The 25,424-nt window shown below is 39.0% G+C and overlaps 1 protein-coding gene across 2 annotated transcripts; it reads right to left on the bottom strand.

Annotated features, from left to right (window-relative positions):
- Window positions 1-2,182: 2,182 nt before the first annotated feature.
- Window positions 2,183-25,148, bottom strand: nectin4b (nectin cell adhesion molecule 4b). 2 transcript variants are annotated; one of them, XM_063462187.1, is made up of 11 exons: window positions 24,896-25,148; window positions 19,839-20,039; window positions 16,658-16,825; window positions 13,305-13,583; window positions 10,406-10,523; window positions 6,674-6,825; window positions 6,205-6,370; window positions 5,992-6,067; window positions 5,663-5,719; window positions 5,277-5,462; window positions 2,183-4,179 (listed from the first exon to the last, which is right to left on the bottom strand). In XM_063462187.1, exons 1-11 carry the CDS (start codon window positions 24,945-24,947, stop codon window positions 3,916-3,918), a joined length of 1,719 nt encoding a protein of 572 aa, XP_063318257.1. In that variant the 5' UTR covers window positions 24,948-25,148; the 3' UTR covers window positions 2,183-3,915. The 2 variants fall into 2 exon arrangements, with proteins under 2 accessions (XP_063318257.1, XP_063318258.1); XM_063462188.1 differs by having other exon boundaries at window positions 2,183-4,143.
- Window positions 25,149-25,424: the final 276 nt, after the last annotated feature.

Raw genomic sequence — 25,424 nt, 5'->3', positions numbered from 1 at the left:
TTTGTCTGGTATGTGGAGGGACAGGTACTTTCAGCTCCTCACTTATTTCCCAAGGGGTCATCACAGTGCAAGTTTGAACTGGCACCAAGTTTACAACTGCCATCCCGACAAAAGACTCCCTGGCACAAAGAGTACACGAGCTTGTAATTCTCAGAGGCTGGGTTTGTGTGTCCTCCTGGGCTCAAACCATGGATATTTCACATGTAAGACAATTGTAAGAGAATTTAACATATACCACAAATGTTATATATCCATAGGAACAAACTCCACATGCTTACAGATATGATTTCTATATTCTTTTTTTAAAAGCCTTTGTTATTGATTTTTTCAAATAAATGCTAATAAAAAGGGAAGGAGAGCAGTGAAGAAAATGAAATTTTGAAAATCCTTGAGTGAAACCGCGATGAAATAAGTGCATTTTAGAAATGATAGGCATCATCTTAATTCCAATCTGTGTAAAACATCAAAGACGTAAGTTTCATCACAGAGATAAGGGCATCACAGAGTTTTCAACTGTATTTGTACCCTATACTTTAATTAAGACCCTTCAACAACCTCAAGAGTGACTACATGTGCACTCACAATCATCAAGCAGTAGGGGGCAGATTCTAACTGGGCTATAGTTGTAGGATGACAGCCAAAGGTTTGCAGCAGTTGTCCATGTCAGCTCCAACCTTGGAGAGCAGCTGCATCCTATTGAAATAATAACATTTGGTTGTGTAGCACTTATCAATACCAGTATTAAAAATGTTTGTTTTTTTAATCTTATAATATAAATGAGTCAGCCATGGAGCCCTAAAAGCAGACACTCAATCACCTTTTTGCTTTAACCTCCTAAGACCCGAACTCTGTCATGGAATGCATTTTTTATTTTTCTTTGCTATTTGGGTTGATTGGGACCCGATGAATGTAAAAACAAAGAATTACCAGATTTTTTTTTTTTTTTTTTTTTACCTATTTTTTGTTTCTGAGAAGAATAAGATCCACATATGAGGATATTCGTTTTAAATTTTGATAAAACAGTCACAGTATAATGTCCTCCTAAGTGGATATCAGGCCCTTGTGGAGAAAAATTAAGTATTTTGGTCTAGACAACCCAAAATGTGATGTCCACATATGTGGACGCCAGGTCCTAGGAGGTTAAGTATGAAGTGGGAACAGTTAGCAGGTTTCTGCCTGAGCCTCTCAGGCTGCACACTGGTCGGTACAGCAAACAGCTGTTCACATATATCAGGGCTGGGGATCTCCAGGCCTCAAAGGCCCATGCCCTGCAGGTTTTAGATATCACCCTGGGTCAACACACCTGAATAAAATGATTACTACATTACCAGGCCTCTGGAAAACTTTAAGACATGTTGAGGAGGTAATTTAGTAATTTAAATCAGCTGTGTGGGCTCAAGGATACATCTAAAACCTGCAGGACACCGGCCCTTGAGGCCTGAGTTCCCCACCTCTTACATAAATAATCTTGGTCCAAAGCTTCTGTTTGGGTTAGGGTTAGGGGTTAGGGTTTGTAAAAGTATTGGGCATCCAGTGTCTGATTGTTTGGGTTTTCTCTGTAATACTGTAGGGTCTGTAACTTACAATATAAAGCAGCTTGTGGCGACTGTTGAATTGAATTGTAGAGGGGTAAACTGGGATAATATGTTCACATGTGCAAAATGCATTCTTACATCTGCACTTTGCACAATCTGAAGTCTGTTTATCGTTATTTCCGATTGGTACCTTTGAAAAAACATTACAAAAACCCAACTGAAAGTAAATAAAAGCATGAATAATAGCCTGAGAGTCAGTAAAACTCAGTATCGAGTTTATCCTTGGGACATTCCTAAGGTTCCACTGGTAGCATATATGATGGGGGAAAAAGGATAGGTCCCAGTATGGATCTCTGAGGAACTCCACAACTTATTATAGAGTAAGGAGAGCTGTTTGTCACCAATGAAAACAAAAAAATTTGGATTGTCAGATATGACCTAATCCATTTGACCTTTACCAACCCAGTCCTGGAGCCTCTCAATCTAAACTTTATGGTCTGCTGTGTCAAATGGTGCACTTAAATCAAGCAGCACATGAATAAAATATTCATCAGTATCCGCAGTTCTTAGTATCATTTGTCACCATAATAAGCGCAGTCTCAGTACTTTCATGTTTCATGTTTATTCAATCTTCTTAGTGCATTTTTGTCTAAGACTCCCCCTACAGGTACAGTGTTATTTCTGGTACAAAATGAATGCCAAATACAGTGGCCTGTACTAGTTCTAGGATCTTTTTTACAGTAGTACTGCCATGGGTTATTACTTAGCTGAATGCAGTGACCTGCTAGTCCCTAATAACCTCATAACAGAGTTAGGGCATCTGGCCAAGCAAAGATCTGTCCTGTAAACACTTGCTCAAACTACAACCATGTTTTATTTTGCATCAAAGTTAATTGTCTTCCATGTCTTTATCATTCAAATATGAAGGTAGTGTCAGTGTTTGCATCTATAAATAATGACAAGAAAAACAATATTTCTCAAAAATCCTAACTTTTTCTTCAATAGAAAATTTATTTAAATTCATCAACCTATAACAGAATAACCTATAAAGTTTCTGCTGTTTCATGAAGTTCCCGAAGTAGCTTTAATGTTCCAGTTTTTTTTTAAAAGGACGTTTGTAAGCTGCACTTTTACAAATAAAGATTTTCAACATATACACATCACTTCCTGATCTTCTTAAAAAAAAAAGCATAGAAAAATTTACAGTGTATTTGTATCATCACAATAGTTTTTTTTTTTTTACAAAAGGTATTTACAGCACTAAAAAGTTATAGTTATATAGTTATATAGATGAAACTGACCCAGTTTGCTGCATTTCAACACCAGCTGGTCAAAGAACTTTCAGCATCGTCTCTTTTGTTCTTCATATTAAGGAGGGTTTTTTTTTTTTTAAGCTGACAGCAGCAGGTGGCTGTAAAGATGTATTAATAAACAAATGTACACACAAACATATCAGACATTAACATTAGAACACCTAATGTGCAGGAGTTGATGTGGAAACAATGTAAAAATAACTCTGACCCATCGGGGCAAGAGCACTGGATCGCTGAGGGTGTCTTTACTTGATCCTTTGGGCGAGTATCAGCCTCAAAAACCTTAATTCAATTTGGATCTGAGGAGCTGATTGTTTGTATCAGCACCTTGGACTCTTTGCCAAGTTCCTCAAGTAATTTTTGTGATGTGGAGTTGCTGAAAGGTGTGCCAGATCTAAGGTTTCTCTACAGGGCGAAGCGATGTAACAAGTGAGTCAATGTTATTCACTTCACCTTTTAACAGTTTTAATGTCGTGGATGATCAGTGTATATAGACATATGCAATATATACATATTGTCCTGCATGAGGCAGGATTCTCAAGTCCTTTGTATCTATTCACATGTATTTAAACAAGAAGCACTGGATGCAAAACTCAGCTTTGCACCAAACATAGTAAACATTTGTAACAGGATTCTTAATACAATACATTAAAGAACAAAAATACTTTTCATTTGCATACCTTTCAGGGCAAAACTCTCTATAAACTTAATTCTACATTAGTGGAACTTCAAAATAATTTGGGTCCAAAACATTCCAGTTCTACCATACCAGTCGTATCTGGCTCAGGACTTTTTTTTTTCTCTTCCCCCAAATTATTCCTCATCTCTTTTTTATTACCTCACTGTTGAAGTCATAAAATGCTCAAAAGAACAACTCAAAACCTTCTTTTGATTAATAGAAATAAGGAAGAATCTCTAAAGTAAAAATCAAAAATCATCAGCATTGGGGTAGTACCTGAGACGAATTACCCTTCCAATATATTCAAAGCAAACATCAAAAGTCACAGTCAGAGTCACTGCAGAGATACAGACAGTCTCTCTTTTCATATCACAGATGAGAGTCCTGTCTAGATCAGCTGTCCTCTGGGGTGTAGAATAATGGAATTGTTACTTGGCTTGGGCCTGAGGGCCCCATTACTGTAGTCAAAGTAATTCTTGAGAGTCTGTGATAACTGGTAGGAGCTCCCATCTTCGTCACTGTCGTGTCCTTCAGACTGTGTGGGAGCCCAGTCCTCTCTCTCCCTGGGCTGGCAGGCGTCTGGTTCTCTGGGCCCGCTGCCGTCATCCTGCTGAGCCTTCAGAGGAACCAAAGATGAAGGAAGACCTGAGTCCTGGTAGAAACAGTATAAAAATAGAATACCGTTTTTCCTGATTTGTCCTGAAAGTTACCAATATTAAGGAGGACCTATTATGCCTTTCCTTATTTTCTCTCAAATATACAGTTACAACAGCTAATGTTGAAACTGAAGTTTTAAACACTGAGGTCAGCAGATGAACCTCAGGGTTCAATCTGCCCTACCACTTGGTTTCACGCTGTTTATTCTAGTTTTGGCTCTGTATGATCAGCCAATCAGATGAAAGTTGGCTAGGAGATGGTGGCCTTAAGAAAGAAAATGGCTCAAATGGATTGCTCCATAAAGAGGATAAACTGTGAGTCAGGCAAAACTATTTTACTGGAGTCCAAGAATACATATTTAGTTGGAAATGAGCATCATAGGTCCCCTTTATATAACCAAAAAATTGAAGTTGGACTGAAAAAGGCACAGAGGGGATAAAACTGGGCTGATGATACTTGCACTAAAAATCCAAATTCAAGCTGGATAATCTGTAGATAAACATTATATTTCTACCAAAACTGTCTATGGGATCAGTGAAAACCAGTTTGAGGTAAAAGTCTAGATTAAAAAAAAAGAAAACAAAAGCTCCTAACACATCATGGACCGTATCCTACCATCCAATATTTCTTATGACTTTTTTGTGGTAATAATTGCTAGGAGAGAATGCACACTGGTATTCAATCTCTGTTGTATGAAACCTCTAATAAGTGAAGCTTTGGTAAGCCTTTAAGAAATTAGCCAGTCGTGACGACATCAGGTTGTAATCCAGATTTAGCAAAACAGTCATGTTTACATTCCTGATCCTGTTTCTAAATAAAGCAAATAAAGCGTCATCATTTGTAGAAGACAGGAACAATTATAAAGTGACTAATAAAACAGAGATGACGTTTCTTGCTGTTGTTTCCTAAAACGTTTCCTGTCATTTGAATCCCTTTTGTTTTGAGTCCTTCACCCGTCTTTATGTCACATACCACGTCACCCTCAGTGATTATGCAAACTCAGCAATAAATACAGCATGCTGTTACCATATGATACATTAAAAACAAATCTAAACACATTTCAAACTTAATCTCTCAGACGCTGACACATACCAGCGACATGTTGCTACTGCTCTTCACGTATGACTCCACCCTCTTCCTTTGCGCCTCCTTCCCTCCGTCAACCTCAGCTCCTCCTGGAATATCGCTGCCTTCACACCAGATGACCGGACGTCCCAGTTCATCCAGTTCTACATCTTCTGGCCCCCACCTCCCACCCAGGGTGGAATGGGTATGCTCCTGTAGGCAGGGAAAGGACATTCAATGTAATGATAAAGTGCAAATCTGAGACAAGATCTTAAAGCATTTTATTTTGAAAAAACCTTCAACATTAGAAAGAAGAAGCTATATGAACAATTCCTTAGAGACAGCGCAGGCAGAACCAAGATCAGCAATTTCTACCTCTACCTGGATATATTTCATCACAATGAGACACTCACCAGAGACATTTGGCTGTTTTTCATTCGGCTGTCTATTCTGAGCATGGAGTCTTCACCCTGGAGAAAAATAGAAAGTCGCAAAAAATCAGTGAACCAGAACACAAAGAGGAATATAACAACTCGCCAAAAATTAGATATTAATGATATGTGTCTATGAACGCTGCACATTTTAGTGTTGTTTGAAGCTGCAGCAGCCTGTAATCATCAGCCTGAGCTGCCAGCGGCTCCACCCGAGCAGGACAGGTGTGTCAAACCTGGTTTCCTTCAAGCTTGCAGGTTATTGTTGTCAGCAGGAGAGTGTGTGTGTCTGTCTGTGTGCGTATTCCTACCTGGTATCTGAAGTCTGTGCTGGTAGAGTTTATTCTCCTGAAAGAGGCTTGCCTAGAGAAACTCCTAATTTCATCCCTGGGAGAAAAAAATAAAAACCACACACACATTTTGAGGATTTCTGGAAAACCTGCATGTTCACAAAATAGATCAGTTTAAATCCCAGTTGAAGTTATTAATAAAAGCCTTCTTTAACAATATGTGCTTTAGCTCACGATTTTTCAGATAGCTGTCTCTTAAGCTTGTTCGTTCTACGTCGATGATGGCGGTGAACCACCAAGATGATGATGATCAGGAGGAGGACTAAACCTCCGGTGGAGGCACAAATTATGATCAGCAGCAGGTTATCAGGAGGGGTTTCACCAATGCGCCATTGCATCTCTAAAAAAATATAAAAATATGAAAAGATCCGATGACTCTCTCGCATATAAATACATTCAACAACAACACAGCTACATCTTTCCTTTAATACTTTTTTTGTAATCCAGACTGAGTTCAACTGTTAATGCCTTGTATCTAACAGGAGGGGGCAGCAAATGTTCAAAATTACACCAACTCAGAAGGAGTTTGGCAAATAAGTCTAAATTTCCACCTGCAAAAACATCAACAAAGCTCACAGCAGCAGAACAGTTTCTCCATTAAATCCCATGCAAATGTATGCAAAATTAGCTTTATTGCACTTACCATCTATATTGAGCATATACTCAGTTTTTCCCCTTCCCACACTGTTCGTGACCATACACTCGTAGGCCCCACTGTCACTCAAGTGAACGGGCCGCTGAAAGACGAGCTTCCCTCCAACCACAGACACCCCGTCAGGCAGAGTTCCCCCTTTCCTGCAAGCAATCAAAAGAAAAATGTTACCATGAACTTGCAGATGTCACAAAGAGGTGAACTACGCAGAAGCCTATGACTCACTGTTTGAAACAACAGCTGTGACTCATAGCTGCAAACAACAAAATGAAAGGCGCAGAGTTCAAACCAGAGAGCTGGAAATATACAAATATCTAATGACATTTGCTCGCAAGCAACAGGAAAAATGCAAAAACTGGTTTGAATCAAGGAAGTTATCCGCTTAGGTAAACACTTAGAAGGATCAGGTTCATCACAGAGTGAAACCACCTGAACCAAAGCATGCCGGGCTCATCTGTATAAACCAGGTAAATACTAGGTTTGGGGATTGAAACAAGCCCAACTTCTGAGCCCTAAATTGTACAGGCCACATAATGGAGAGGCAGTTTCTGATCAGGTCCACTGAGAGGGGTCATATTCCCCCCTGGTTTCACTGTGCTCCACCAGCTATTTAACTACTGCTTTACCCCCCCGTCAAAGTCGCCCCGGGTCAGATTTCTTTTCTCAACACCCCGCCTAGCTTCTCTGACCAGCCTTTTCTAAATCGAGTCACAGGTAGAGATTGCATCTGCCACAGCGAGGATGGTGGAAATGATACAGATAAGGTGTGCAATACAGCTTCACTGCCCAAAAAGATTCTAATCTCTCCCGTGACTTATTCTTTTTGTGACTTACCACAGTATCAGTGCAATGAAGCAAAGAGCTATTGTGAAATGACTGAAACTAGAGTAGTACAATATAGTTTCACTACATGGGTTATACATAAAAACATATTATGAAACTACTGCCACTTTTTTTAATCAAAAAACTGAGGATAAGAACGTAGCTGACCTCGATAGCGCCAAAAGTAAAAGTTTACTCGATAAAGCAAATTACATGTTTTATGGTATTATCTGTTACACTTAACAATGACTTTGTCTTTGGAGCAACGTAAAGCAGCTATAAGAAGATCAAGAAAGGTATTTGTGAATTTGATACACTTGTTGTACATACACATTCTATATTTTAGGGTTGCTCTGATTAATAAAATACGCACTCATCTGCCACTTTATTAGGTATACCTACTGGTTGGATGGCCCCCTTTCTCCTCATAAGAGATTGAACAAGATTCTGGAAACACTGTTCAGAGATTTAGGTCCATATTCCCATGACAGCATCACACAGCTGCTGCAGATTTTTGGGCTGCACATACAGTATTATGCCAAAGTTGTAGGTAGGTGTGAAAAAAATGCTGTAAACAAAGAATGCTTTCAGAAATATAAATAGTTGTTTATTGGCCCCAAATGTATTCTGCAGCAGGACAACGACCCCAAACATACAGCCAAAGTCATTAAGAGCTATCTTAATGAACAAGAAGTACTGGAAGTGATGGTGGTGGGTATGGCCCCCACAGAGCCCTGATATCAACATCATCAAGTATGTTTAGGATTACATGAAGAGACAGAAGGATGTGAGGAAGCTTACATCCACAGAAGAGCTGCAGTTAGTTCTCCAAGATGTTTGGAACAACCTACCAGCCGAGTTCCTTCAAAAACTGTGTGCAAGTCTACCTAGAACAAAGGTAGGCAACTCCAGGCCTCAAATGCCGGTGTCCTGCAGGTTTTAGATATCACCCTGGGTCAACACACCTGAATCAAATGATTAGTTCATTACCAGGCCTCTGGAGAACTTCAAGACATGTTGAGGAGGTAATTTAGCCATTTGAATCCACTGTGTTGGATCAAGAACACATCTAAAACCTGCAGGACACCAACACTTGAGGCCTGGAGTTGCCCACCCCTGACCTAGAAGAATTGATGCTGTTTTGAAGGCAAAGGGTGGTCACACCAAATACTGATTTTATTTAGATTTCTCTTTTGTTCATTCACTGCATTTTGTTGATTGATGAAAATAAATGATTAACACTTCCATCTTTGAAAGCATTCTTTGTTTACATCATTTTTTCTGCCTAAAACTTTTAACAGTACTGTACATGCTGTGACTCTCCTACATCTAAAATATTGTCTTGTGGATAGAGATGGATCAAGTGGATATTCGTACAGGAGTGGCACCCAGGCTGGTCTTCTGCTGCTCTAGTCCAATAGTATTGTGCATTAAAAGATGCTCTTCTGCATATGCTGATTGTAATAAGTGCTTATTTGAGTTACTGTTCCCTTCCTATCAGCTCAAAGCAGTCTAGCCATTCTCATCTGACCTCTGACATCAACAGGGGATTTTCACCCAGAGAATTGACACCCACATGACCATCTCTGTAAGCTCTACAGATGGCCTCTTGAGAAAAATCCCAATAGATCCACTATTTCTCAAATAGTCTGGCTTGCACCCTCAGCTATTCCACACTCAAAGTCGCTTGAATCCCACTTTTTCCCCAGTTCTGAAGCTCAGTTTGAACTTCACTAGCTTGTCTTGACCACGTCTACATGCTTCCACGGCTGATTGGAGCCGAGAGCACAATTATATCTAATAAAGTGGATGGCGTGTGTAGATGTAATGTACATAAATGCTGACTTGGAAACCATTAGAGGAACAGTGAGACATTGTGGGAAATGCACAGGTTGCTGATAAAATTTATGTTATCTGCCAATTCATATAAAAGTGGAACCAAGAATTTAGCATTAAGACTCGACACACGGAAACAGCTAGCATGACTTCTTATATTTAAAGCTGAAATGATAGTTTATTTATTCCACACATGGCTTACGTGTAGGATCATTTCCTTAGTCAACAATCTTTTATATAATCCCACTAAATGACAAATGGCTTCTTTTACGCAGTGTTTTCAACGCAGATTAAACTACAGATTTGTTCTGTGAATGCTCACATGGAGAGACCAGCAGTCAGCCAGTCATATTGACTATTGGTTGTATTTTTATATATTTACATTGTTAAAAAGCAAACAAAGGAAAAAGAAAGTCAACATTTCAAAACGTTTACTGACATTGTAACTAAAATTAATCAGTGGATTTCCTCACAGTGGGGCCTCGGTGATGGATGGCTTAGTGGAGAGGTTGAAACTAGCACAACTTTAATATTTCAAGATTGCCTCATGACCCAAATATTTTTCACTCAGCACAAAACATTTGATCACTGTGTGCACAGGGAGAGCTGTAATGGCTGGCGTCTTTAATTAAAGTACAGACCCAGTGTTTTACCAGGCATTAGAGTGATATTTAAAGCATGGCACTATGATTAAACGCTTAGCATGTGTCTCCTGCTCTTCCTTGTGTCGCTCACTCCCTCCCTCGTGTGAAACACAATCTTCTAACTTCAAATTTCGCAACGCGACACCGCACCTTTTATTCAGCAGTGATTTGAGCCAGCAGAGGATAGGACCCCCCCTTTAGATGGGAGCGGACTCCTTTGTTGTTTGCAGGTGTGTACTCCATGTGTATGTGTGTTAGTAGTGGCTTATCTATGTTTTGACTTACATTCCAGCGCCATGTAAAAAGAACATTAGCAGCATAAATAGTATTAGAAAGGGGGGAGGTGGGATTTAACATGATATCATCACAGTCTTGTTGACTGCCAGAGTGACAGATGTGTATGTGAAAATGCAGAAAGTACCACGTCCAGGTGAAGTTTTGAGGTTTGGGGTGTCCCCTGCCTTCGCACACCAGCTCAGCTTTCTCCAAACCCACATACCAACGAGATGAGGACGTCGTGATCGTAGCATCTGGGGGGTCTGACACAGAAACACAAATATTAAGTAAGCAGCATCACAACCTAGTGTCTCCTATGCTGCATAATAGATCAAATAGAGAACTTTGTAGAGCAGCAGAGAAGATACAAAGAAGTTTGTTTGCACCTAAACACAACAGATGAAGTTATTTCCTCCTCTTAAATCTACAAAAAGATTTTCGCAAGTCTCAAAATTTCAAATGTTATCTGGGAGGTTTGGAGTCATTACTAAGGGTATTGAGCACCAGTTCAGTGATTTTAACAGTGACAGTGAGTACATAAGATTAGCAGAAAATTTTTGCTTGAAACCTTGTATTTAATCCCATTTTAAAAGCAAGCTGGCACAGCTCAAGTCCACACCTTTAACAAATGTCCTTCAAATCAGACAAAGAGGAATTGTTGAAACAATTAAAGTTTTGGCACAGTTATACAGTAACAGTAGTCAAGGACAGACTATTACTGATAAACTTTCCCACCGCAGGATCAAATCTGCCGATAGTAGCTAATATTTACCCAGCTCTTTAATCTCAAAGACTGACAGTTAAGCCTTATAAATATAATTTGCTGGGCAACTAGAGTGAAAAAAATCTAATTGGCTTTCGTTCCCATTAAAGGGAAGAGCTTAAAATTTGGCCCATAGCCCAGCAAAGAGCAACCGCAGTGTCATTCCATATAGCATACTAATAAGTATGAGCTGATTTAGTTTGCATGCTGAAAACAGCTCTGTCTTTCCCACCACAACACACTCACAAAAAACGAGACATTAAGGCGGTACTCAAAGATACAAAGAATGAAAACATGCTGAAGAAAGTGCAGGAATGCTGCAGGTTATAAAGAATAAATTTAATATTTTGAAAGTAACTTTTGCTCAGATGCATGAAGTTGAGTTATCAGTGATAGACTGATGGATGGCGGACCACACACATAATGCTTCTTTTATATCACCATAATATCTTCATTTATGTAATGTTATTAATATATACAGGTAGTATACATACTGTATTCAAGTATTAATTTTATGGGAGAATTTGGCAGTATCAAAAATGGTTATAGAACTTTAACTTCTCGAGTATAAAATATAAAAAACTTTAAAAATGTAATATTTTTATTGATTTCAATGCCGACATTTTGACACCATTAGAGGAAAAACATGGGCGTGGTTAGTACTGTTAGTTATAGCTGTGTTGCATTTAAGTGTTAGTCTTCGGAGTTGTTCAAACATAAATATTAACTTAGTGGCTTCGTATCGTCGCAAACACACCTACATAAAAGGGAGGGACCAACTTATTAGGTCAACTTGTGATATTCTTGGTATGGGCTGAATATTTAACAAGTGTCCATTTGAAGTGAATATTACTATTTTGGATGAGATGTAGGAGAAATGTTTTTTTTTTAATCTAATAGTTTTTTGTCATTTGGGAGTGTTCATAGTTTCTACAATACTGTAAGAAATCTGCAAAAAACATGAATGTAATGTTTGTTTTTGTCATGTTACCTTCTATAACTGGCATAACTGCTGTTATGCACTCAAATTTCCGCTTTTAAAACATCAGCGTATGCTGGTTTTAGTAGTAACCTATAAATATTTAACAGCAGAGGGAAGAAGGATTAAATCGCAATACGTCAAGGATCAGCGCAAAGCTTCAAGTGAAAGGAGAAAGGTGGGACTATAAAAACAGTGTTTAAGAAATCTGAGAGTAAAAACACTTATGTCATTTTTTCCTTTATTTGTTCTTGTTATTAACTAAAAAGCCAGGTGTGTCCCAGTTCTTTACATATTCTATATGAGTGTAATGTTTGCACTAAACAGCATAAGTGTAGTAATTTAAAACTCTTTGCAGTGACGTACACTGTTTCATACAATGCAAGGTTACAGAGTATCTATTTACAGCTGCAAAACACACCAAAACAAAACATGGATGTCACTGAGAAAGCAGTATTGGGGCGTGATGATCTACTAATTAAACCAGTAAATAGTAGCAGGTCCAGGCATTTATTAAGCAGCAGCCACCACTACACGTGACCTTTGTGTACATGTGCAAATTAGTTACTGATGAATGTCAAGATAAATTATTTCATGTTGTTTTGAAACTTTCATGGTTAATTGACTAAAACTGCTTTGTTCAATATCCACACCCTTCGCTCTCTGGTTTCTGCAAGTCATGTGTCTGATGGATGGACAGTGTATACAAAACCAAAGCTCACATTCCTGCACTTTCCCATGAATGAAGTTTGAAGTGAGACATTTGTTTCAGACAAGGGGAAGGAAAAAAAGGTCACCGCCATAGCGCTTTTGTCACTGTCGCAGTATCAGTGAGCGACTCGGTGGTGACAGTTTCGCTGGCAACGATCCACCATGACTGAGGCGATTTAAGACGTCTGATCAGTGCTCGAGCTTGGTGTGCTGTATGTTAAGGCTAAATTATAGAGCTGTATATTGTATGGAGACAGAATTTGCTACCAAATAACTTGGTAAAAACAGATAACATTCTAACTTCTCCACATTTTATATTTGCTTGAATTATTTCAGGAAATGTTTTTCTGACGGGCAAGAATGAGCGATGTGTGATCCCCGACCTGTAAAGAATGGGAAGGGGCCAGTGAGGGGTACCAATCTCTCCCTTATTTTTCCATATCATACTCTGTGACTTTTCTGGTTCCTTCTATTGTTCTTCCTTGAACCAGCAATATTATTTCTGCAGTAAAACCCAACTCTGCACTTAAAAATATGATGTTAATGCCACAGCTCCAGTCTGTCTTACTTCTGCTCCACAGCTATACTCACATTGAACCTCCAGGCGGTTGCTGATCCTACGTGGCTCCTCCAGGCCGGGATGCCACACTAAACAGTCCAGCTTTTTGCCGTTCATGCTACGCAGGGGGTGGAGCGAGAAGTAGCTGGACACTGACCCAGTCTCGCTGGTGCGGTTCTGGACCGTTCCTGAGATGTCGGTGTCCCACGAGAGAATGGGAAGTGGGTGACCTATAGCCCGGCAGGTGGCTGCCACACGGAAGGATTGGCCCTCCACAAGAGTTACTGGATCCAGGGAGGAGATGGGTAAAACTAGACAACGAAAAGGAAAGAGGTTAACTTAAGTCTTCTGGTTTGGACTTTCTAGCTGATCCTTTGCTGAAGTACTAAATAAAAAAAAATGCACAATGAGTTCAGTCATCAGATTACAAAGTCTCTTTCCCAAGTTAGTTTATTTTTCACTTCTTGGCTCTTAGAGGTAAGGGAGTAGATGATCCAACACTTGTCCTGACTGGCAAATGAAATCTGTTTGAGGGATTAGCATGAAAGTTTGTACAGACTTTCAAGTCATAGAACTGCCTAATGATTCAAAAACGTTCCTGCAGTACCAACAACAGATTCACATTTGTGTTTTTCCGCATACCTTTTGTAAAAATGTTATTTGATCTACGAAAGTTAAATGCAAAGTTAAAGCAAAAAAAACAGACAGAGTGCAGTGAAATCTTCTATGTTGCTGAACCAGCTACAGATCCGCTGACTTTCTATTTAGTGCCACCAGCAGGGTGACCTTCATTGATCCCTCTAGATTATTCTTCAAATAACCACTTGGACATGTGGACATGTTTAAAACCTGGTTAAAAAAAAGAAAGAAAGAAAAGGTTTTGAACTTTACAGTCATCGTCGCCCATTCGTTCCACCTTGCTGGAATTGGGCATTGTTAGTGGGTGTGGCTTATGTGACTGACAGGTGCAGGCAGACACTCGTGTAGCTCTAGCTGTCTGCTCAGCCTCACCTGATAATGAGTCACTGAACTGGACCTCTCCATGGTATTTGTGGAATTTGACTATTGTTGATGTATTTTTGATGTAATACATGTAACAATTAAATTATAGGTTTTTTTTATTATACATTAGCAGGTATCCGTTTCTGTACCATGTGCATTAATGCAACTTGCACCAAGTGTTAGCAGGTCGCAACACCAAAAAGAAAGGTTAAAAAAAAATCAAAATGGGAAAAGCTATCCAGCTAATGCAAATCTACTTCCATTTTTATATACAGTGTATGAATAGAGTACTCTTTTTGTGTTTTAATGTGCCCACTTCTACTTTGGAGAATTTCCCACATATTACAGTTGTGGGTTTCCAACTAAAAGTACCATCAAATTCATTGGAATTGTGTAAGAACACCAAGTTGCAAAACTCTCTCAGAACAGGTCCCCTAAGATGTTTTCACACAGCTACATTTTGTTTTTGTTGCCCTGTCACCAACTGGTTTAACACGATTGTGATTCACACTGAAGTCATGACTGTTGTAAACAGTCACTGGCTGGTTAACTCTTTCCACTAATGTTTGGATTATTAATACATCAGACAAAACAAGTAGGTAGCATTAACAACAACAACTATTATGGATTAACTGACAAAGAAAAGGGCACCACCTGAGGAAAGCTCAAACCTTTAAAAACAGAAACTAGTAAAAAAAAAAAAAACACAAAAGGACAGTGCGGCATATCAGCGAGGGAAATATGCTGCACTCATTAGCTTACAGCAATAAAGGAATGATTCCAGCTTCCACAGTGATAAATGACTCTGACTCACAGCCAAGAAAAGACACAATTCAAGAAAAAGTGAGCAGGGGAGATGTTCTCCCCTCCAAATATTTCAGCTCTCACATTATTTACCTGACAAACTTATCTGAAAAGTGCCTTCATGAAAGAAGCTGTGTTGTAAAACATGCTGATACATCTATCCTGGTCATTTTTCATCCAATTAAAATAAATGTATCTGTAAACCAAACACCCAGTTTTTAACAAAAATTCCAAGTCCAAATGTGACTTTTCGGCATAGTGCATTCACAGTAGGGTAATTTCTCTAAAACCTATTGTTTCACATTAAGAACAACATGCCCAGTTTGTTCAGTTTACAGTTTTTGACAGTAACACGTGGGCAGGTAGCCTCCTGCATCAGTTTCTCCACTTACAAATCAACATTTTACAGCTGAATGTTCCAACATGGAGGGAATTCAGTGCTAGAGGTTGTCTCTTACTACTCTGTGTGTTTCTGTTGATTTGTCAGATCTGGGGCGTGTTGAGACAGGTCTGTTACTGCAGATGACTGGCAGCGAAATGAGAAAGTTGTTTAAAAATGATAGCATCATTCCAGGGTTTACTTCACAAAGGATCCGTCCAAAAACAGTATTCCCACGGCTGTTATTATGGTTGTAAAGGCGGAAGCCCGGGGACAACAGCGGCACCACAGAAACTGTATACATCAAAATGACTTTTTAAAACATTTGAAAGGGGACAGAATTTTAAGCTCCTTTCTCAGTGGGAAATTACTTGTGCCAGGCTTTAGTTGGGTGCAAAACCTCTCCAAAGATCTTTCAAAAGACAAACTAAGGAGTGGAAACAGGTGATTTTAGGCTAAAGAGGAAGCTTTTCTTCTGCCACAGACCTGGGAAATCGAAGTTGGCAGCTCTTTAAAGCATAACCCTGTTTCCACAATTATATCATACTTTTTAATAGTGATTATACTTTTTTATTTCGCTTTTCTTTGTATATACACAACATGCTTTTTCCAGTCGTTTCTCTATCATCCTCCCTTCTTTGGAGAGGAAGAATTAAGATTATAAAGATTATGGGGGTGTAAAGCTCTTTATGTAAACTTGTGATTTAAGGCTATATACGAAACTTACATCAATGCCAAACTTATCTCAAACTCAATCACTCCTTGTGGTAGAAACCTATTTATCTTGGATCTTGGAAAAACCCTCTCCACCTTTCTGGAACACCAAATAAACTTGTAAATGTTTTGACAGCTGAGCTGCTATCTACCTACCAGAATCAGAATCTGCATAACATATTTTTGCAGATTCTGTGGTGTTTTTTATACTTGAGAATATTTTAAACTTTTTCTTAATTTTTAGTTTGAGTAATAGAATAATATAGAATTAAAAGAATTTCCCTTTTGGCTTTTCACACGCTAAAACCTAAAGTAAGCTGGCAGTGCTTGTGCCCACGTTGGTACACCTTCTGAATTCCCCCAGTCACCAGTTCCTCTATGAAGATATGATGGTGTAAACATCATTACAGCAGCTCTCTCAGGATTAGGGACATGTGGGCGAGAAGATTAAAAAAAGAGAGAGAGAGAAAGGATGATGAGTCTTACTCCAGACGGTGAGGGCGATCTTCCTCTCAAAATTTCCACTGGGGAAGGTGGAGATATGGCAGGTGTAGCTGCCCTCGTCCGACTGCTCTGTGTTCAGGATGATCAGAGCAGAGTTCTTGATGGGATTGCTGTTCTCGAACCTCACCCGACCAGAGTAACGCCCAAACTCTGACAAACAACAAAAACCTCAGGTGAGCACCTTCAACACTCACAAAACGTCAAACAGACCCTTTGTCAAAAGCATTAGCTCCAGGAAAGGAGAATAAATGGTTAGACATTGTTAAAATAAGCCTCCAGTTATCAAGCAGCGTCACAACAGACAAATAATAAAGAGTAATCCAGGTACAGCTGCTGGGATGATCTCATTTCAAATAACCACATCCCAATTAGAGACAAACACAGCAACAATTATTTTGTTTTATTTTCTCGTGTGTGTACTTTTAACTTGTGACTCTAATTTGAACTTATGGATAAAGTTGCTATTAAAGATGATGCGTCTAATTTATCTTTACATGAATAAATCTGAAAGTGAAATGATGTGTGTTATAAGCAGAGTAATGTAACAGCCGTTAAATCAGGTCTACTCATAGTAGTGAGTACTCTTTAACAACAGCAGTGAGGAAAAAGGTATTTAAACGATTAACAAAGGTAGATGTAGCGCATGATTCACATTCACTCATACAATCATGGCCCACTGGACCAGCTGTGGGCCTCTGGATCAAAATACATTTCCATTAACCAGCACATGTACCTCAACCTTCTGACTTCTCCACCAATTCACAAAGCAAATCTCCAACCTCCAGATCTTGCACTGAGGCTGTTATGATTAGTCAAAACTGTAAATGTTAAAATGCTTTTCCTTGAAGCTTGGGATTCAGACTGCTCTTTATGTTCAGTTTCAGACATTTTTTTCTATTCTTAGCTCCATACGGTGTTACTGAAAGTGGATATCCCTAATGTCATAATTTCAGGCACAAAGCTCTGGCTATGAGCACAGAAGCTCCACCCACCTTCTGTTCAAAACTTTATGAGGGGCAGCCAATCAGAAGAAAGTCTGCTTAAAGTTACAGTATCTAAAATCTCTCGCTAGATGTCGATAGATTACAGATTGCAGTGAACTGCATTCTGTTTTCTTGCCTCTCCCAACTGAAGTGCATAATACTCGCTGTAGGACAAACTCTGAAGTTCATCTGTAGTGAGCGCAGGTTGACAGTCCGCTGTTTACCTCAGCTGTCAATACATGTCCATGTTGATTTGGGAGGGAGCTGTAAAACTTTGTGAAAGGAGTCTGATATGAGTCGATGAGTCAATGATGTTCATGCTGATGTCAAATCTGCTGACACAAAGTAATTGTGACAATATTGGGAATAGATAAGCATGTTTATGCACGTTTTTATGTGTCAGAGCCCTGACTTGAGATCAGGAGATGAGGCTTGAGGCCTGAGGCTTGAGGAAAAGGATGATATTACATCTAAACCAGGGGTGTGTCAAACATAAGGGCAGGGGCCGCAATTAGCCTGGCAAAGACCCCAATCCGGCCCGCTGGATGGCTTTGGAAAATGTGAGAGACAGCATACTTTTTTTTTTTTTTTTTAACAGCTTTTCCCACCCATAAAACCTCTCTCATGGCCATTCACAATATGCCAAAAGAATTCAATTATAGATTTCTGTAATTTTACACATAAGTTCTTACAACTGAAGCTTAAAGACTAATGTGAACAAATTTCCTTTATTTACTACAGCAGCATTTTTTTGCCATGTAGAAAAGCTAAGCCATAATGTTGAAATTGCTCTTCCACGTCTTATATTAAGACATCTCATTGATTGAATGCGTAGCTAAACATTTTACACTGACAGAAATTGGAGTTTAACCGATCCAGCCCACATAATATCAAAGTGGGCTGTATGTGCCCTGCAATATAAAATGAGTTTGACGTCCCTGATCTAGACGATTGCCGTGTTGTATCTTTCCTTTGCATTTTTGCTTCTTTGGTGAAATGAACCCTTCTCAGATTATAAAACATTAATATGATTCTTTATATCTTAAGTCTGAAAGTTCAGATACAAATTCAAATTTGCCACCACAGCATGCAAACAACTGTGAGCCCTGTTCTCTTCCATATTTGGCATACTGCGCACGTGGCCAGTCTCTATTGACATCGTGTTTTATGTGTGAATCTCAGCCACTGTATCCAAGATGGCAGGCCAACATGACAAACCATCGCCTGCTTCTATGCATTTCTAATTGATTAATTCTGAGTTGATCACAATGCATCAGTTATTAGAAGACATAATTAAACACTAATGCGTATTTATTAGTAAAATATATATATATATATATATATATATATTATTAAATAATGTTGTTGTTTTTTTTATTTCTGATTGTATCTTTAAACTGAGAAGTGTTTGCTGTAAATCAAGTAAAGCTCCAAGAACAAGAATACAGAGCTGAAACTGAGCTTTATTGGTACACTTTAACTTTAGCAAGACAACAATACATGTTTCTAATAACCTGAAAAATGGAACAATTAAATGAAATACAGATATTCTTAATGTTATTAGTATCAAAGCAAACAAAGTTACAAAGAGCAAAGTCTTTCCCATATTTTGTTATTAGCTGACCACTTTATTAGTATTTCTTTCACAATATGATTTAACTTATATGCGCAGTCACGTGCAATTTATTAAATGTGCTTATGGTTTTGAGTGAACTTTGGTCTGCAGTAATGAAGAACCACCTTACCTTAGTGTTCCTGATTAGTATAGAGCATATTCTAATAAGTGTAGGTATGGTTGGCATCAAGTCATTAATGCTTAGGTTGCATTATCTATATATTTTTTAAGATAAAACAGTTATAAAGCAGATGTAGCATTTAATAACTGAGGTTCAAATCCATAAACAATAACCTGATGAGGGCAGTGTCTGTAAGTGTATTTGGAACCAAAGGATGCACCAAATAGTTGTTTTGGTCTTGATAATAAATGCTTGCGCTAAGTATCATGTCCAAGGACTGCTGCAACTGCAGCTGTAGTATCTGCTGGGAAAACAATGCTTGACTTGCACCTCGCCCATTACCCCCCCCCCAAAAAAGAGAAAAGAAAAAAGCTTTGCCAAGATGTTATTACTGAAATATTTATTTTCCCCAGGGACTTTACAGGAGCTTCTTCAGTCAAGTACCTGTATGGCCGTCAGTGAAGTGAGCTGTGATGATCTGATCTTTGCTGCCGTCTGAAAGCTCCTTGTACCAGGTGACCTGCACCGCCTGCTCCTCACCCTCCACCTGATACTGACAGGGGAGTCTGGTTTGAGTCTCTGTCACGGAGCGCAGGGTGGTGACGGGGTTAGCAGGCTCCACAAATCCACCCTCCACGCACATGGCTGAGGAGGGAAGAGAAACATGTGGATTTAATCAGTGGAAGATAAGGCATATTTGGAGAGCGCGATTTTGGATTAGGAAACACAGCAAATCATTGGCATTTGTACATTTTGAAGACTAAATTACGTTTATGGTATTTCGCAATAACATGGAATTTCCAAATCAAGTGATGTAGCATGCAGTCATTTTTACTCATCATAGTAATCTCTCCGTAATTTCACAGAGACCCGCCAGACTGTCAGTGCCAACACACCCAAATATTTTGTTCCAGCTCCTCAAAGTGAAGAAATACAAAACAGATATGACCTTAGGGCCTGGGAACCTGTGACAACTATTTTGCTACTATTTAGTGTTTTTGCCACTCTTTTGTTAGTGTTTGTTTGTGCTTCCTTCCAGACAGCTCTTATGACCAATCCTGTTCAGGATGATCATAAAAAGCTCGACATTATCCTATAATGCTCCAGGCAGAAGGTCGGGTATAGCCTATACAGGTTTGTGTATAGGCAAACATTTACAACTACAGGCATTCGCTCATTCACCTAACCAGCTTGTCTGTTGACATGCCAACACCGAGAAAGTCGCTAAAAACTGGTTTTAGGTGACTTTTAAAAGAAGAAATTGCCTCTTGTTTGTGAACAAACTTGCTATTCATGACAGAGCAAAAACTTTGTTACTTCATATTTCCTTGTTGACAGTAAACAATTCAGACAGACTACCTTTATATTAGGAAACACGGAAAAGTTTCTGCGTGTGTAGTTTCTTTTAACCCTTTCCCACATAAAAAGAGCATTTGACTCCAATGAGCCCTTAATAACGAGATCTGACACCTAAGTATATATCAATAAAGACGTGGTTTGACCACCATTAAAATAGGTCTTGGATTTGCTTTTTTTTTTCCTTATGTAAAACCAGTCATTAATTTTTCGAAGCAGGCTTGAACTACCAGAGAGAGAAACAAGGTTTACTCCCAGTAGGGGTCCAAGGGGGTGAAGACTACGAACATCTGCCCGCCAACACATGTTTACGCTTCTATTGTTTTACATTTCACATTGATTGCATTAGAAACATATTTCCATCTTATCCGTTGGATCTCAACTCGTTTTTTTGTTTTGCTGTCTCATTGTTTGCTGACTGATTTCATTTTGTTTCCAATGATCTTCCCGCTGTTCAAAGTTTGCTTTATTCGGTTTCATTTCGTATTGTCTTTCTGCATCTCCATGTTTCAAGGTTGACTTGCTTTTGGTTTTAAAGAATGCTTTGCGACAGAGTAAAACTAAAACAAATTCTTCATCACCTGAGCTCAGGTTTCTGTGTGAGGAATAAATGTAGATTTGATGAATAAAAACTTGCATTTAATTAACTCAGTGCTGCGTGTTTAAGGAAATTCAGTGTTTTGCAAAATGTTGCCTGCACACTGAATCCATTCTGGCACAAAAGTAGATGCTTTTTAATGATATTCTATAGAAAATCCAGGATTTACCCAACATTTTAGCAACTCAAGCACAAAAAGGCAACTACTGGTTCTTGTCGACTCTCAGTGACGCATTTCACTATCAAAACTGTTGAAAAGCCATGAATCGGAACTGACTAATGGCTGGATCATTTATCACACCTGGTAAAATGTCTACGTGTAACCGCGAGACAAACAGGAATGGGTGTGAGAGCCACATCAACAACTCAAACAGGAGATGCAAAACATTTGCACTTTGATTTCTGGGTTTAAAGTTTTTTTTCTTCCTTGCTCTGTGGTTACTGATTCACAAGCTTAATCAATGATTACAAAGAAGCCAATATAGGACAGGGACTCCCACAGATCTGATATAGTCAGTACAAGGACACACTGACAAAGCGGTGGCACAGACAGGAGAGGCGACATGCCTCTTCACACAGACAGAAAGTTCAAAAGTAGGTACAAAGAACTACAGTGTGGCTGACCTAAATGAGGACCAGACCGAGAGAGACAGCTCGAGATAAACATAGACTCAGATTTTTGGAGGAAGGAGACGAGTTGACAATGTGAGCCGAGAGATAAACTGAAAGAAAGAATTATACAAACACACACACACTCTAGACAAACACTGGGGCGCCACAAAGCTGTTGTACAAGCTTTTCTTGTTCGTTCAAACTGACCGTAACTTTATCACAGCTGCGGTCAAGAGTAAAAACAACACATTCACAATCATCTGTTTGCTCCTTCATCTGGAGCAGAACAGTCCAAACTAAATGTAAAATGATGTTAATCTCCACTAGATGAGGAAACAAAAGCAGACGAACATTATCAGAATTAGTCACCAAAAAAAAACAGGAAGACGCAGGTTGGGCCACGACTTCTAAATCACTTAGTAAGAGTAAGAATGTGACGGAGCTGCATTCTGTTCTGCTGCTTCTTTCTCCACACCTGCACGGACAAAAGTATGTGGACACCAGAACAGTTCACCCATGTTCATGGCTGTAGAATTACTGATAACTCTGAGATAGTCAGCTGGCCTCACGAGTGCAGCAGAACAGCAGACTGTTAATTAATGCTACAATTTTAAATACGATCAACTTATCTCTGTTAAGATGCTTCAAGCTACAGACTTTTAAGCTGTCTGTAAAGCATTTACTTGATCTAGCTGTCTTAGCAAATCCCACCTTTACCTAAAAGCTTCTCAAAAAGGAGTTTTAGTGCAGTTATGTGATTGTGGGAAGAGGAATGGTTCATTTGAAGAACACGAATCAGGATTTAGAGTTAGTCACATCACTGAAACAGTATTGGGAAGGTGGAGTTCACTATGCGTGTCCTGCTAGCCCTCTGTGCAGCATTTGCTATCCTTGATCACAACATTTTACTGCAGAGATTCAAACAGACCATCAGTGTTAATAATAGTGTCCAATAACACTGTGAGGAGTCATTTTTGACCAGGATATTTCTTTCAGTGCTGACATTAAGCAAATATGTAGGACTGCCTAGAAACATCCTGTCTCAGAGTGATGAGGAAAACTGCTTACTTCTAGGCTGGACTGTAATTTATTATTATCAGGCTGTCCTGAAACCTCCCTGAAAAGCCTTCAGTTGATCTAAAATGCTGCAGAGAGAGTACTGACAGGGACTAGAAAGAGAGAGAGCATATTTCTCTCATATTACCTTCTCTTCAATAATCTTGAATAATCAGACCTTATCATATCAAAGATCTCATAGTATTATACTGTCCCAGCAGAGCACTTCGCTTCCCCCCCCCCCCCCCCCCCCCCCAAACAGGCCTTGTTCTGCTGGAGGTGTCTTCCTGTTAAAAGGGAATTTATTTTTCACTTATTGTTCAGTATGTACAGTATAAAGCACCTTGGGGTGACTGTGTGGTTATTTGACATTATATAATTACAGCTGAAATGAATTGAATTGAGAACCATTTATCTGAGGGTAGCTAGATCTGTTGCACAGGTCAATACAGGTTATCTAAAAAAGCAAAAGGCATTCCCAAATATATTGCAAAAAAATTTGGAAGGACACTGTTGTCCAAAACAAACATTTGTTTTATTGGCTTGTTGTACCATATAAAGCTACTTGCAACCCAGGGCAGGTCCAGAAGGGCATGAGGTGGCACCTGTCCATGAACTCTGATTCATTTGAGGGGTTTTTTTAAAATATATATATATATTTAGTAGCCAGCAGAAAAAAAGCCTAGCTATGTGATGGTGCAGCTAATGCACATGCAAAGAAGGAAAGGAAACAAAAGACTGTCTTCTAAATTATTGTAAATTATTGTTCCTTTTATGCATGTTGTACAGGTTTAAATCCTACCCTGGTTATTACTTTCTTGCTTTCGAGTACATCTGTGCGCAAAAATTAAAAATGTAAAGGTAATTTGATGAGGCACACCCTAGAATCTCACTGCAATCTAAAAACTTACATTTCTGTAGGGAGTTGTAGTCAATAGTTTTGCAATTAAAAAAAGAAAAAGAAAAAGAACTACACACAATGTGAAACTAATATGGTTTCTCACCAGCACCTTAAACTGCAACAACAAAAACTGGAAATTTAGTCTTTTTGCTTTATTCTGACATTACTCGCTTAGACTGAGACGATTTGAGGTGATCTGATATCCGTTTAGTGACGCAGTCAGCTTTATTTTGTCTATCTAGATGTTACATTGCGAGGTTGATCATTTTCTGCCTTTGCAGTGCAGGTTAGCAAAACTGCCCCCGCCCCACCCCACCTGACTGATTTTTTTGCCATGCCCCCAGCCACCCCATTAAAAAAAATCCTAGAAACGCCCCTGCTTGTAACAGCTTGTCACAAGTTAAAGAGTTTAAAGATGGCTGTAGTTCAGGTTTTTCATTCATTTCTCCAGTTGAGTTAATGCAACTAAAAGATCAGAAGTAGCCAAAAAATCCAATATGTCTATTTACAAAAAGCAAAAATTAAAAAGTTTTCTAAATTTATACATCTTTGTTGACATGATTAGCTTAAGATTTGGAGACAGAAATCATTGCATGTTGTAACAAAACAATTTTGCACAATTGGGCCAAAACCATGGCAAGTAAAGCAAGGCAGAGAGACTTATGAAGACTGCAATAATAATAATTCAGTATCTTAAAAAAAAAGAGCCCTCCTATATTAAAGGACATTGTTTTAACACTCATAGGAAGATTGCTGGGTTAATTACACCAACATTAAACACAAGAAGCTACCACGAAGTCCAAAATGTATAGATTTTAGACACTATATCCAAGTGTCAAATGTTTAATCGTCACAGATCCAATTAACAGAAAGGAGAACACAGAATTCTCCAAATCACTTGCTTAGACAGGTGATTCGTGTTTTATGAAGCAGTGTCACTGTTAATTTACATGCAAATCAATGTAACAGAAAACTCACCGATTAAAGAAAGCAATGCCAGGAGCGCAGCACTTTTTCCAGCTGACTTCATGTTTGGTTCCAAAGTAAAAGTTTCTCTTTATTAGCCTCCTTCTGGGAAATTCAGATCTCGTGTTAAGCTTCCATGTTCAAATTCAGTTGGGAAATTGAGGGCAGGTTTAAAGAACTTAAAAAAAAAATAAAAAATAAAAAATCCGGAGCAAGATGCCAGTGGCAGCAGATGTTTCCTGTTCAACTGAGAGATAATGTTTAAAAAAATCACACGTCCACCGATAGAAGAACAATGCAAAAAGCTGATAGAGGCTCTGCCTTCATTTCCAGTGAAATGAACAAATAAACGGAAACTGTTAAATCTGCATTAGAGCTTGCACACGACAGAGAAATAAAGTTCGTGTTTATAAAAGAACAACCTCGCTTGTCACGCGAAGGCAGAAGCACCAGAATACAGGTTTGGTTTGAGTCGCTACACCTGTTTCCCTCCGCCCCGCCCACTGACACGCCCACTAGCGCTGCGTTCAGGTGAGGCAAG

This window comes from Pelmatolapia mariae, linkage group LG18 (genome assembly GCF_036321145.2).
Source record: "Pelmatolapia mariae isolate MD_Pm_ZW linkage group LG18, Pm_UMD_F_2, whole genome shotgun sequence".
Taxonomy (NCBI): Eukaryota; Metazoa; Chordata; class Actinopteri; order Cichliformes; family Cichlidae; genus Pelmatolapia; species Pelmatolapia mariae.
This window is presented reverse-complemented; position numbering and strand designations above follow the sequence as displayed.